A 15132-nucleotide genomic window follows, 5' to 3' on the forward strand; every position below is an offset into this window, starting at 1 on the left:
CGTAATAATTTTCTTTTTTAAAGTTTATTGCTTCAATTTTAAAGAATGTAAATAAATATACAAGTATTCAATTTATTAAACGTGAGTTTCTAACATTATAATAAAATTAATTAAAGATTAAGGATCATTAATCGCGATCCGCATTCAAGAAACTAAGAAAATAAGGTAAATACATTGAGAAAAAAATTCTTCATTTGACTAAATTAATTACTTTGTTTTTATTTCCTTCGTTGGATAGAATGTATGTATTCAAATTAAATATAATAAATTTGATTTACATTTTTTATCGAAATAAATAAAGACAATCTAAATTAATTTAGTCAATTGAACAATTTTGTTTCTCAAGTGTATATGTCACAATCTCTAAAATAGCTTCTCGTTATCGATATCTGATAACTTAATGGCTTATCTGAATGCTTATCGTTGCTTCATTCATGAAAACGATAAAGTATGAATTAACAAGAAGTCGAAGCAGAATTCGTCGCATATTAAAGTGTAAGTGGCAAAAGATTAATTTCCATTTTACAGGAGGATGAGTCAAATGCTGCATAAATTTGATGGGACTTTCATATATCTACGCGTCATGATCTTTTATGAAACTATAATGCTCGCTACGGATCCAGTACGAGATATTTACGACCATTACGAGTGATTCTATTCCTTTTAACTCATCCTTTTCTCGTTTTCTCTTAAAGCGCCACAATATCTCCTCCGACTTTTCCATCTCCTTCTCAATTAATTTGCATTTCGCTTGGCGGAATTGTAAATCGTGAAACTGGCTTAATAAACAGTGGACAACAACTCGTGAAACGCTCGGAGACGTTAAGACTCATCCAAACGCGGCGATTGTAATTGGCAGACAGAGGGAAGGGAAAGTCGAAAGTTCGTAGTGTCCTTAAATGGCATTCGCGGGCGTAATTATTGTTAATCACGAAAGTACAGAGATATATGATTAACCGCGTTAAATTTAAGTGTCTTTAAATGTTGTATTTATGCGAAAGTACATATGAGGAATTGACCATAAATTTATGTTGTGGTAACATTTATCATAATTATTATAATAATTACAATTGTTGTGTTATAGCAATAAATCCGCAAAATTAGACGAAAGTATCACTTCTGGAATTATTTTATAAATTAAATTATTTGATTTCAAGTTAAATCTTATATTAAACGAGCACAAATAATTGATATATTAAGAATATTAATAATCTTATTTTTGATTTTTGAACATGGCCGGAGCCACTATCGCGTCTCCTGATACTTTTATAAAGAAACACACAGTACGTATTTTTTACTTCTTTATTCTCTATAGCCATTAACATTAGTTTTATCAGAAGTAATTATTATGATATTATCCAGCTTCTATATATATAATGTATATTGCTTATTATTACATGTTGTATGCATTTTCGTAAGATTTAAGATCCCAATGTCGACAAGTCCGTTTCTCGCTGTTACAACGCGTTACATTCTATTGCGGCGCGTTAGAGACCAAATACCTGCTAAGATCATCGACGTCCCGGAGATTTACGGCATGTCACGTGAGAGGTCGTCAGCCAAATTGTTTCACATTGATTTTCAGGTCGAATGGCCGGTACACGCACTGCTCGGCCGCTGCCCACACGCGACGTCTCCGCAAACGCATTGTGGTTTCCAGGCGCTTATTTATGCACGGCCCGCCGTTTCCGCCCTTTCCGCTTGACGTTTAGGGCCGTTGACTCGCTTGACTTCGTCGTCATATGGCGAAGTCGCTCTGTCGATGCTCCACCGCTGTCACTTTCTTAGTCCGCAGACTTTTATCGCAAACAAATCTTACAGATACTCTGCAGTTTTACGATCCTTACGATTATACAAATTTTATTAATTTCAAATTTAGCGTGACTAAAAAATTATATATGAGCGCATGACGGCTTTTATTTTATTACAAGAAACACATATATTTATTAATATAAAAATAAAGTTACATAAAGAGAATTTAAATTAATATCATAAATATATTAAAAAAATAAGGAGAGAAATAAATAGATAAATATTGTTATTTATTAAGTGCCCTAAAATTGCATCCTCTCGAGCGCTGAAAACAATACATAAGTAACAAATTAAAAATATATATAATAGAATAAAGTAATGAAAAATAAAATATTAGGTGTTAAACTTAATTCCTGCCGTTTTTCGTCTCCAAAATTGATTTGTTCGAAGGGAAATACTTTAATCAAAGTATTATTAATAAAGTATTATTACTAAGAAAATAATAAAAATAAAAGCAGAAAAGTAAGAAGTGAGAGAGAAGTAAAAATGTATAAAATATTTTTAGTACGATACTTTTAAACTACATACTTTGGACGAGCCTATACAGAAACGTTTTTCTCTCGACAATATAAGAAGAATGTGCCATTCATACTTTTATACATCGTTTATGGACGCGTTATGCGCCATATCAGTCTTATCAGCACTTCTAAGCCGCCTACAATTTATGCACGTGTATGTGCGAGTAGAGCTATCGGTATAAGAAAGGAAAGATTGCTGCCGCAGAAAATGCTACTTGCATTATCACAACCACGAACATTAAAAATTCACCAAAATTTCTATAAATTGTAGTAAGTAACGAAAATAAAAATATGATATGTATATGCTCGAATTTAGTAAAATAATCTTTTTAATGTATACAATTTTTAACATAATAAACATATAAATAAATATGTAAATTTTTTAAAATAGTTTTTAATTATACATGTTTAGTAGTTAAGATTAGAAAATAATAAATTCGATTAAGCTTCTTTATATATTTATTTGATATATTATTTAGTATGTTCCCACAAGAATGAACGAGACGGATTCATTCGATGATACGTCCGAAGCGAAGACAAACGTTAACGGTTATCACCGTGAAATATCAGCTTAACTTATATGTTTCAAATACTGCCAGAGGCGACGATATAGACACGCGCGCCGTTAATCCGCAAACATAAGCCGTTATTTCGCGAGAATTTGTCAAGTCTTCCGCGCTCTCTCTCCGCACTCACGACAGACCGCGTCGCTAATTGGATGCAAGATACGAAGCTACGTTTCACTAGGACGAATCCATTAATATCGTCTTCGACAGATGGGCTCGCGCGCAAACCCGGTGGTCCGATGAGGGAGGATTTCTCGCGTCGTCATTAATCACTGAAACAGGAACCACGGTACTCAGGTCGCGCTTAGAAAGCGCCTGGTTTCTCGCAGATATCGGCGCATCATCGAACTCGCGGTTTTCATTCCGCCATTTGTAAGTCAAACGGTATAAACAGTGACAATTCGGATATTATCCGGAGGAATGATTCGCACAGTCATTTGGGCTTGTTCACGAATCTAATGGGATATAATGGAATATAATAGGCTAATATTAAACCAATATTTGGTTACTGTTGTGCTACTTATAGGATGTATATGCTCTTTTGATAAGTGATAGTACAATAAATAGTTGAGAAGAAGAAATAGAAATATATAAAGATAAATTGAAAATCATATGTGATAAAGATCTATTATAGATGCATGTGTTAAAAAAATTCATTAAGCTGAAAATTCATTAAACTAAAAATTTAAAAAAGATCATAATTTACAATATTTCTACATTTAGCATGTAAAATGCTGTCCGAACACAAATAAAGGAAGAAGAACCGAATATAATATATAATTTATATTCGATCAAAGCGGGTCTTGGTGCCTAATAATATTTTTATATAAATTTTACAATTATCAGTTAAATCAAACTACGCACTAATTATTTGTAGGTCTTGAAACACAATTCTAAATTGAAACTGTACATATGTTATACGACTTTTCAAGCCTATATGTTGTTAAAAATGCACGAGAATCGATATATATATTCTATACATTCTTTCTAAATTTTTTTAAGTGAATCTTACTCCAAAAGAACGAAATCCTATGCCAAAGAATTTAGAGAGTATATGCGCGTTGAAGTCTCTTATAATTGGTCTCCCGATTTATAATTATAGTCATAGACACACTGCTGGTGAATTCTCACAACTTCTACATTAAATTTTCACAATTGAGTAACATAAATAGTATGTTAAATAAAACTAACGATTCTTTGTTTTTCTGTAGAACATGGAAATATTAAATAATGATAAATTATTATGAGAGAAGAGAGAGAGAGATAGGTGATATAAAATTATCATATATCAATTATTATATTAATTATTATTATATAAAAACTTACAAAATTATAAGAATTTTCCTGCTATAAAATTTATCTTTTTATAAGATACTTTATATTTGAATGATAAAATGATGTCAAAATGATTCCAAAATGATCACTAAAAATCATTTTTCAATCATTTCCGATTTATTTTAATGTCATTTTTTTAATATTACGTTATCATGCGACTTGTTGTTCTACTTGGGGAATATACCATTTGTAGATAAATTTTCTTTACCCGAATAAAGTGAATCGTCATGCCATCTACTGTGTAGTTGATATAACATAAGGAATATAAGAGCTGTTAGCACAAAGATTGTTAGTTGTTCTCTTTTTATAAATTTCTGCCAGCAGAAAACATATATTAGTAGTTAAAGATTTTTTAAGTATTATTTTATACTATACAAAAAGAGGCAATTTGTGTATCAGGAAAGGAAAATAGAAAAATGTAAAAAGTTACACATATTTGTAATGGAAGATAATAATAATAATAGAATATTTATTTATTCTTAATATAAATTGCTTGTATAATATAAATAGACGCTCTTATACATCGAGTAAGGATTTATAAGTATATTATTAGACTAATTATGTAGAAAAAATAATTTATAAAAAAATTGTATAATCTATATAAAATACTCAGAATAAGTGGCCATGTAAAAGGCCTAACACGAATTTTTAATTAACGTGATGATATTATTATATTATTATTATTTTGATTTGCTTATTTAACGAGGTTCTAAGCTTTTTATGCTTATGCGGTGATTTGGACGGATGTTTTAAAAGGCCTCTCTCAGTCTTCCGTTATGAAATAAACAATCTCATCCACTAACAAATTGTACACTATTCAAACTTAAGTAGAAAAGCTCCATGACATGATCAATGTTAATTGAATATTATATGAACGTAACAAATATAAAAAATATAATTAGATTTGTCACGGTCTAAAGTCTACTTAAAAATTTTTAAAAACGTTATTAAAGATAAATACTATTAAAAAAATATTGCATTAAAAATATATATAAATTTTAAATGCTAATTGTAAAAATTAAAATATGATATCGATGAAAAGATGAATTTTGCTTTCTTAGACTGTTGAAATTTTTCGAGTGTATGTTAAAACGACTGGAGAACTTTGTGTGATTCTTAACAAGTTCATGCGTCTTACGTAAAGTTACGTTTTACAAGTAAATGGAAATAGAGATTCTTCCTTACTTTGGTCGCAATAGGTGTGTATATATTGTTTTCGTACATTATGCTTTCTTTTAAGGCCATAAAAGTTCTATGTTTGGAGATTGCAGCTTTGCAAAAATTCTGTACATCGACAAAACAACCAGCCAGCAGTATATCTGTAAAAAAACATAAAGGATATGATACTGAAAATAACTCAAATACACTAAAAAACAAAATACACTTACGTTGTAAGACATCCAAAGCCAATTGCATAATGTCGCAAATACAGAGTCCAACTGAAATAAAAACATAAAGAAATGATATGATTGCGAGTATTAAAACAGTCACATTGCCGAAATAAAGAAAAGGAAGCTCACATAAATATAATAACCGCCTAAAAGCCATAGTCCAAAGGCTAACTGGAACAAGCAAACGATGAACCATCCAACGAGCCATGGCAATAACCATCCACGTACGCCTTCTTTTACGCCGTAAACCATTAACAAGGCGCATATGATCAACAGAAGCAGATAGAAGATGAGGAAGCCTCCGACAACTTGCATAGCTAAAAATTGTAGGCATCTCTTATTGTTTTTAATAGAATGCTAAGTATGCTGTAAAAGTTAAAAGTTCATAAACTAGAATTAAGTTTATAAATATTAATACTCTTACAGAAATTTAATATTAGTCAATACTGAGAGACAGTAATTAACCCTGCAATGGCACACATATTTTCAGCACTTTAGAGCGACACACATGGATCATTCTGGAAAAATTCTGTAAAAATTCGCACATGTTCTTTAAGATTTCTACTAAATTATTCTGCTATTCTACATTGGATAAAAAGTTTAAAAAGTTATAAAAATTACGCAAGTATAAGAACTGTTAGAAATAACTTGGACACGAATACTGTTGGACGGTTAATTACTTATTTTAAGTATAAAAAGCACTATTGTTTAGTACTTTTAATATTCCAAATAAGTAACTATAATAATTAATTTTTCAGTAATAAATTGGTCAGTATTAAATTAGTTAGTATTAGATTTCTGTAATAGTAAACCTATAATTAAGATTAGAAGTATGATTAATTTCTGCTTGAGTATACTACACATATCTTCGAAAAAAGGGATAAAAAGGAAAAGTAAATTTAATTAACTTAATTATATATCTATTGCAACAAAAGTCAAGGAAAATGCACATTTATGTTATGAATTTAAATAATTTTTTATAAAAGATTACAAACCAGTTATTTTAACAGCTTTAGTAATTTTAGTTAATACGATAATTACATGATGCATATTCTTCTTCAAAATATTACATTGTAATATTAGGAATATTAGAAATAAAATTATATTATAATACTTATGATTAGATAATGCAGAAAATTTTTGGCTTCGTTTAAACAAACAGTTGTTCAATTGCTTTTACTATTTGCATTATATCCAAGAATTAGCTTCGTATTAAACAAAAAACAAATTCGAATTTCGTTGATCTGAATACATCAATAAATAGTCGCATACATTTGTGCCAATAGATTTTTTAAGAACTTTTAATCATATTATTATTTACTTAATTTTGCAAATATTACTTTAAATTTCAAATTGTACTTGCAATTGTCTCGTATTTTGTATTATTGCTTAAAAGAAGTATGAATTAATATCTATCTATCGTACTTTAATGTAACTAATTAAATTAATTAAACTAATGGGACTACTTAAATTAATTTAATTAATTAAACTAATAACTAGTAATTAAATATTTTATACGTGAGTCATTTATAATAAGTCAAATATTACAGTTTTAATAATTTTCGTAAAAAAATCCGAGAAATAATACATTAGCTTAGCTTCCTAAAATTTATATTCGTTTCTGTAGCTCTATTATTATACATGATCAATATACTTACATCCCCTTACATCAGCTTCGAATAACGGATTATACAGCTGCGTGGAATCGCCACCAGCCAGTTGATAAGATATTAGCGTAATAAGCACTATACTAATCGCCTACAAGGAAGTAATTATTGATTATACTTGTATAGTAAATTTCAAGATGTTATAAGAATAATATTGTTAGATATACTTTAACATTATTATACTATATTGTGATTTTATAGAATTTCTTAGTCGATTAAAAGACACTCACCACTGTGTAAAACGCTATAGCTTTGCAGCCGGTCTTAACACTATTTGACCAAACGCATGGCGTCCAATAAGATTCCACGATCGCCATTGTTTACACTGAAATAAAAATTCAAATATAAGAAAACGTAAAGTGCGCTTTAATTACACCGATCACGATGACGTTATTGAGCGACAGTCGCAAAACTTGGGCGTCGACGCGCACCAGAGTTACCAACGTAAACACATACTAAGGAAATTACAGTAAAAGCTTTATCGTATTAAAACAAAATTGTGCCGATGCGCAAAATTAATACCACATCCAAAAAATCACGTTAATATTCGTTTGCAACACTTTCCCAAACGCCGATGTCGAAGATGCGTCAAAAGTGCTCGGATAATTAATAGCGTTGCAGGTTCATGTTACAAGAAGCGGAATGATTCAAGCACGTACATTGGATTTTGTTTATGTAAAATTGCCAAGCACGTATAAGAAACTTAAAATACAATCACAATTTTTAAATGAGACACAGCACTTGTCGTTTGGCGCGATATTGGTGTATTGAATACCAATACCGTTCTCCATTGCCATGGCACACGATGCGACGATGCATTAAATTCATATCGAACATCAGCACCAAGTCGTTTTCAAACATCGTACTTCTTTCGCTCGTACTTACGATTTCTTGGAGGTACAGGTAAGAAAAATAATTTCAGTCGAATTTCTTCCGCAAATGTCGACTTCCGCCACGATCACCAAGATTCGAATGCTCGAATCGCCTCGGAATAACAGCAGAACTGACGAACAGTGCCATACACGCGTCGATGGACGTACGGTTAATGGCGTCGTGTTCATCATTGAAGACCCCCTCCACTTTACGAACAGGTCACGATGCCGGCTGTGTCCTTTTCACAAAGTCTGTGTAACGCGTTGATTCTATGCTTCGAATAATTGGCTAAGGTTGCCATGTACCATAATACCAATAAACCATGATTACAAATATTTGTAACTAGTTATTTTTATTAGGAAGATTTTCAAAATATTAATATATTTTTGAATAATATTCTTGATAAAATTCTAAGTTCTTATTTATTACTTGCATATTAACACTTTTGGTTTCAAAAAAGAGTTTATATTTTATAATTAATTTTTGATCGTAGAAGAGTTTTTATTTTGCGGAATCATATCTATTGCTTTTTTCTCTTTTTTTTTACAAATTCTATATTTATTTTATTGTACAAAATATCTATTGCTTTTTTCTCTTTTTTTTTACAAATTCTATATTTATTTTATTGTACAAAATCTCAATATATCAAAATAGAAATCTATGAATACATTTTTAGTAAAGTATATAAAAACGATTTGTGAACAAATCTAGTCTTATGTTTTATAAATGGTGAGCACATTTATCTTTTTTTTTATCAATTCGTCAATTTAATATAAGTTCATATCGATATGATAATATATTGAATCAATCTGCCAGTTAGTGACACAGTGCGACTAATAGATGAAACGTAACCAGAAATCGCTGTACAGTGTTTGTGGCGCCAATTTTAAAGCGTGTGTTGTCGTCACAGTCTTACTTCTTAAGATATGATCGTATTTATATATTATATTTATATATTATATTATATTTAATATATATCATATTTATATATAATGTTGGTATCTACATATATAAATCAATACAAGTTTTAAAAAAATTAGGAAATTTATTAAATAAACATTTAAGAATACAGTTAACGCCTCTATTTATGTAAAAATTAAATTTCCTTTATTGATTTGAAGATGAATGAAAAGAATACAATATCTGCCTTATGTAACACAATTGAATTATATAAAGATTAATACTGGGATTTATCAATTTATCTATCAAACAAATGTGACAAACTCGATGTAGCAACGTTATCGCAATCAATACTTATACAGCGATTTATTATCTATTAATATCTCAGTGCAAGGTCAGTCTGAGTAGAAATAGAAATAACTATACACCTATATCTCTTATTAAGACGTGCATTTGAAGAGTTGCGCGACGTTACTTTGTAATTCATACTTTAAAAATTGCAATCCCGGTGAACAGGTAATAATTTCCATGATTCGTATATTGTGCGTTTTATTTTAAGAATTTCTTTTGCCAATAAAAGACCAATCCCAAATAGAACACAAAATGATAATAAAATAAAGATGATATCAAGTAAAAGTCGTTTTAGGAAAAGTCATGATATTATTTGATTTGACGATGATTTTGTGATAAATCTTTAACATGATAATGATTTTTAAATAATTTTTAAATGAGATCCTGATTTAGAACTTTTAAAAGATCAAAATTTTGTTTTCATATTCTTATAATAAAATATCTAAGAAATATGTTCCTAAAGTATCATTTCAAAATTCGAAAATTTTACGAAGCGATTTAGTAGATATCCGTCTGACCGTTCGATGCGTTCAAATAGGGAAGTTCTTATTCGCACAACACGCGAATTGGTTTATGTTAGAAAAAGCATCAAAAGGAAACAGAATCCTTTAAATACACATATATAATAAAGAAGATTTGTTTTATGAAATGCCAGATTAACTAGAAATTAATTGTATAAGTATATATACTAAAATTGAACATTAATACTTATTAGTACTCAAAACTTTAAAAGCGTTTTTCTCGAAATCGTGTTTTTCAAGTTCGTTGACGTCATAATTCAAAAACTAATAAACAGATCGGTTTTATCTTGTGAGTAATTCGAAGTAATTGTTACATCTTTTCTAATTGTAAACTTATAAAAGCAATAAAATGTTAATAATAAATCTTTTTGCTAAAAAAAAGTGTCGAGAAAATTACGAAAAAGATCTAACTTTTTTCAAGCAAGATTTACTTGAAAAAATTCTCTAATTTTTCACTCGGAACGAAATTCACACAGAAGAAGCACTAATAACAAATGATAATATATACTTCTCTTTTGTTTTAGATTGTTTGAATAGGTTCTACATTGTTAATGGCAAATTATGGTTGCACAGAACGTCTTGTGCAATATAACGTATAACTCTGGCAAATATTAATAAATTAAAAAATAATTGTTATTAAATATATATAAAATACATATATACTCCTAAAATTTATCGGAGTTACAATTTTAAAAAAATTCCTAAATTATAATCCCTATTTCTGAGTGTTCTAAACCAGAATGCCTCCATAACTTGATCATTTTGATCTTATGATTTTGTGTTTTATTTAGGTCTGGGATAGATATTTATAGAAATTGAATAGATGGACAAAAAATTGATTTCTTTTTACCACAAGGATTTGTAAATATATACGTAGACACTATCCTCTCTAAAGTGAATGAATTTTAGCATTTATAATAATCTTGAGATAAACTTGCTGTTGTTGTCACATTTATTATCGAGTTGTCTGCGTCATCGGTGATTAACCCGCGGAAAATGTAGTGCAACGGTTTCGTATTACCTGGCCGCGGTTTCCGTAGCGAATCGCCATGTTGGTACCGCAGAGGAAAACAGAAACCGGGTAGATTGAGATAAATCGATGCTAATTCGATTGTCGAGAAAAAAAATGGAGTTCGTACGATGTAGGAAGTGTGTTTTATCGTTTCACACACGTTTCACGCTTTCACGAAAGACGATGTAACTTAATCGAAATAAAATAAGCGAATAGTGACGTGAAGAAAAAGAATTAAAGGGTCACGAAGATCAGTAAAAATTCTGGACAGACATGTTCGAACGTTTCCTTTTGTAATCGACGTACGCGAAGATCAGAATGGTTTGTTGATTGGCTGTCATTGTCGGCCGGCCATGAGGAATTTCACGGGGCTCTATGAAATGATAAAATCCATTCACTCCGGAGAGGACAGTGCCTACATGCGTCTATAAATCCTCACAGTCATTCGGCGCAACAACGAACAGCGTAATGGATCCAGACAGTCGTCGAGATAGCGGTGCTCTAAGACGCCGTAGATCATCGACAAGCAGGATTAACGTCATTGGGATTAGCAATAGTATAAGGTGCAAAGGTATACCTAGTCGGAAACGATGCGACGGAACGAATAACACGAAATTGAGAAGCTGATCATATCGGATAGTAATAATGACGAAATTATCATTGAATACGATTAAACTGTTATAACTAATACCATGCAACCATTTCCAGATAATAACATAGAAAACAGTTTTTAGAATCATTTCAAATGTGTTATTTATTGCGTTCCAAAGCCCATTCTACTTCAGACATCTGGAGTTCTAGGTCGACCATTGCCCTCTCAAATAAACTTCTTTTAAATGAAACCGGGCGCGCGCGCCATTCATCAATACTCGTCCACTGATAGACAAGTAATTTCAAACTTCCCATTAACCCCGCCATCGGGATATCATCGGCGCCCAAACACGGAGCAAGAGACGCGTTCCGTAGTCATCTCCCGACGCCTGCTAGAAGCTATAAATACATGTGCATATGTTATGTGCGCTAGATACGGATCCCTCCGTCCTCCATTCTTCTGTACCATTTTCTACAATTGCTCGCTATCTTATCGGTGCCCTCGCGGCAGCTTCTTTAGCATCCGGTGGACCACTGTAAACTGCCTCTCGATTTAGGCGTCGGACTCGGACTATCATGCCGCTCATGCGGTACTGTCAACGTTGCCATCTTGCCGAGATGTACTTCAACGGTGTCAATGGTTGGAATGAAGACAACTGTGGACTGGCAACGCCGCGAAATCTTCAACCAACACCCAGCACGTGGCCCTTCTCATGCCCCGGTCAAATTGAGCAAATCGGAATAATCAGTAAACGCAGCAGCCATCCCGTCGCGCCGCTTCTGCCGATGAATGTAGACTTCGATGTATGCGTGCATGTGCGTACAGTGTGTGCGATTGTTTATCTGACTTGTTTATCAAAGACTATTAGCAGCTTTTGACTGGTGTTTCTTCAGATCATTTTGTATTAAACGATTAAACAATAAAATCGCGTCTAGCATAAACGATGCAAGAATATATGAACATTAAGAGACATATAGTATTTCACTAAATAAAATTTTAAAACATAGGTGATTAATTAAAAATTACGAATAAAATCGGCGTATAAATGCAGTTATTGCAGGTTGAAATGTTGCAACAGGTTTATATCGTTGAGTGCATTCACACTTTAAAATTATTATCTTTGTGATAAAACTTATCGCGCGGTTCGTCTCGGTTGTTTAATTTTGCAATCAGCTGAGTTTATGGAACGGAAAGTATTTTGGCGACGAATTATATTATCTGACGCAGGAATGCGTTATTTGTTTGATTACCAAACCGAATTTGATGTAATTCTTCTTCGACGCTTGTAACTGCTCGAGTAAACTTGACGTACTCGGAGTACTAGAGTCACTCAAGTTGAACGAAGTATCAGCATCAAAAAGAGAGAGAAAGAGAGAAAGAAGAGAGAGAGAGAGAGAAAGAACAGAGAGGTTGAGATATGCTACGTTCGTGTTAACTCCAATAATTTAACAATAAATTATATTGAATAGTTTCGATTTAATCAGGAATTAAAAGGATCAAATATATTATAGATATGTTAACACAAATGTTAATTTGTATGTAAGATAATACGCGAAGAAAAAGGATTCTCTTACTTTCAAAATATTCTTGTACGCAAACTCTCTTGTGAATTATCTGCGAATGGAAACACGACTCTTCGCACGTTCAGCCAACGACTGTATATGACGCCAGATACGCGGTCTGACAATGAGTCGGGGAATTGATAAGAGAATAAGATTCATATCTGGAGACTACAATCTTGTTTACAAGAGCTAAATTTATTTCTTAAAGTTAGCTTTTTTTGAGATAAATATAATATATGCAAAATGTTGCACAGTTTTAAAGATAACCGATATTGAAAGATACCAGCATTATTAATTTGCTATAATTAATTTTGTTTACATTATTATAATAAATTTCAATTTTAATTTTTTGTAATCGATTCTTTATAGTCGTTTTTTTATAACTATGCTTCGAGTAAAAGAATGGTTGAAAAATGAGACTTAATAGATACTAGAAAATCTATAATTATCTTAGTGAATCAACGGTTATTATTGAATAAAAGTGTAGGTGTTAGTATCAAGACTGAAATATCGCATGTTCTGGATACCGATCACGTGCTCCAAGATCGCGTGGAAATCACTTTGCTTCGAAAGCTAATAGTGGCGGAGGTCCACTGAGTTACGTGACTAATATCTTAATATATTCCGCGAAATATTTAGCCGGCGTGGCGCGGGAGCAGCCACGCGATGCGATATTTGAATCCGAGATCTCTCCCGCCCAAGCGAAATAAGAACCTCAACTAAGAAACCTATAGATGTACGGTCGTAATAAATTTCTTGGTAATACCACAAGACTTTAAAATAAAATCTAAAAGAAATTACCGCAAAATAAATTATTAAAAGTAAAGATATAAAGAAAGAAAGTCAGACTTTCTATGTTATTAAAATTTAATAGGCTTCATAAATGTATTTATACCAATTGCACTCACACAGAGCGGAGCAGGTAACATGATACAATTGATATCTATGTGAAGTTACCCGTACAAATTATGTAAAGTTCTTTAATATAACAAAACTATTATTGAATATAATTAGGGCTAAATATAAACACAACGACAGCAAAAATGATAAATTAATATCCTCGAGTTCGATTCATTGAAATCTCAAATTGATACAAATAGCGAAACAAGTTTTCACTCTACTTGATCTTTTTCAGCCGCAATAATATCAATTAAAAAATAATTGAGTGTCACAAACCATAAAATAAATAAAACCATAGTTAAAAATTTAAAACAATAAACATAAAAACGTGAATATAAACAAAATAAAAATAAAATCGGTATATAAATTAATATTATTGTAAAACTATTATTATTAATGTTAAAGGCATGGTCGGCAAGGAAAATCTCGGCCGACCGCAGCTTCTCGCTCGGCGGCCACCTTTCGCCAAGGGAGAGTTAGCACGAAGGAAGCATAGGAGCCCCTCCGGTCAGATTAGGCCCCGTCGGGCCCCTCTCGCTCACGCTCCGCGCCGTCGAAGCCGTTCCTTCGTGCCGGTTTGTGCTGTCGGGTCCGCCTTGCCTCGTGCATACACGCCATGGTCTCTCGCGTCGAGTCGGGCCAGCTTCATCGTGGTACCCAGCTGGATCTGGACAGCCATTCGTCGATCCCGTCATCGGCACTTGCGAAGCGAAGCAGAGTCGAAGCGGTGCCTCGGCGCGGCGCGTTCTCGCGCGTCGTGTCATCGTCGTCGTCGTCGTCGCCGTCATCGTGAACAACCAACCGAACCAAGCCGAGCGTGGACTCTTCGTGTATTCTCTGATGTAACCCCCTTCTCCCTGCATCCGTGAAACCGCATCGCAGCCGTCTTATATCGCTGCGATTACGCACACACGCTCGAGAGTCGCGCCGAGCGGTCCCAACATCCGCGATCCCGTAGATCGCCCGCGATCGCCTGCGACGCGTCCTCGCGCGCGCGTCGCGAGTCTGCCACCGGGACCGATCCATGCTGATCGAGACCGGAGTCGATTTCGAGAGTGTGCCTTTTGTTCGCGGCCCTCGTCTTCTTCCGAGGAGAGAAAAACGTGGGAATCTGTGAAACCTGTGAGTTTTG

The 15132-nt window shown here is 32.7% G+C and overlaps 2 protein-coding genes across 2 annotated transcripts; both read right to left on the bottom strand.

Moving 5' to 3' along the window:
- Window positions 1-5241: 5241 nt before the first annotated feature.
- Window positions 5242-8381, bottom strand: pasi1 (septate junction component pasiflora 1). Its single transcript, XM_018522002.1, has 6 exons — window positions 8175-8381; window positions 7520-7614; window positions 7281-7380; window positions 5752-5939; window positions 5620-5670; window positions 5242-5550 (listed from the first exon to the last, which is right to left on the bottom strand). The coding sequence occupies exons 2-6, from the start codon at window positions 7604-7606 to the stop codon at window positions 5467-5469; spliced, it is 510 nt and encodes a 169-aa protein (XP_018377504.1). The 5' UTR covers window positions 7607-7614; window positions 8175-8381; the 3' UTR covers window positions 5242-5466.
- Window positions 8382-14476: 6095 nt separating this feature from the next.
- On the bottom strand, window positions 14477-14879 carry LOC108770432 (uncharacterized). Its single transcript, XM_018522014.1, has one exon. The coding sequence runs from the start codon at window positions 14861-14863 to the stop codon at window positions 14477-14479; it is 387 nt and encodes a 128-aa protein (XP_018377516.1). The 5' UTR covers window positions 14864-14879.
- Window positions 14880-15132: the final 253 nt, after the last annotated feature.

Source organism: Trachymyrmex cornetzi, unplaced genomic scaffold (genome assembly GCF_001594075.2).
Source record: "Trachymyrmex cornetzi isolate Tcor2-1 unplaced genomic scaffold, Tcor1.1 scaffold127, whole genome shotgun sequence".
Taxonomy (NCBI): domain Eukaryota; kingdom Metazoa; phylum Arthropoda; class Insecta; order Hymenoptera; family Formicidae; genus Trachymyrmex; species Trachymyrmex cornetzi.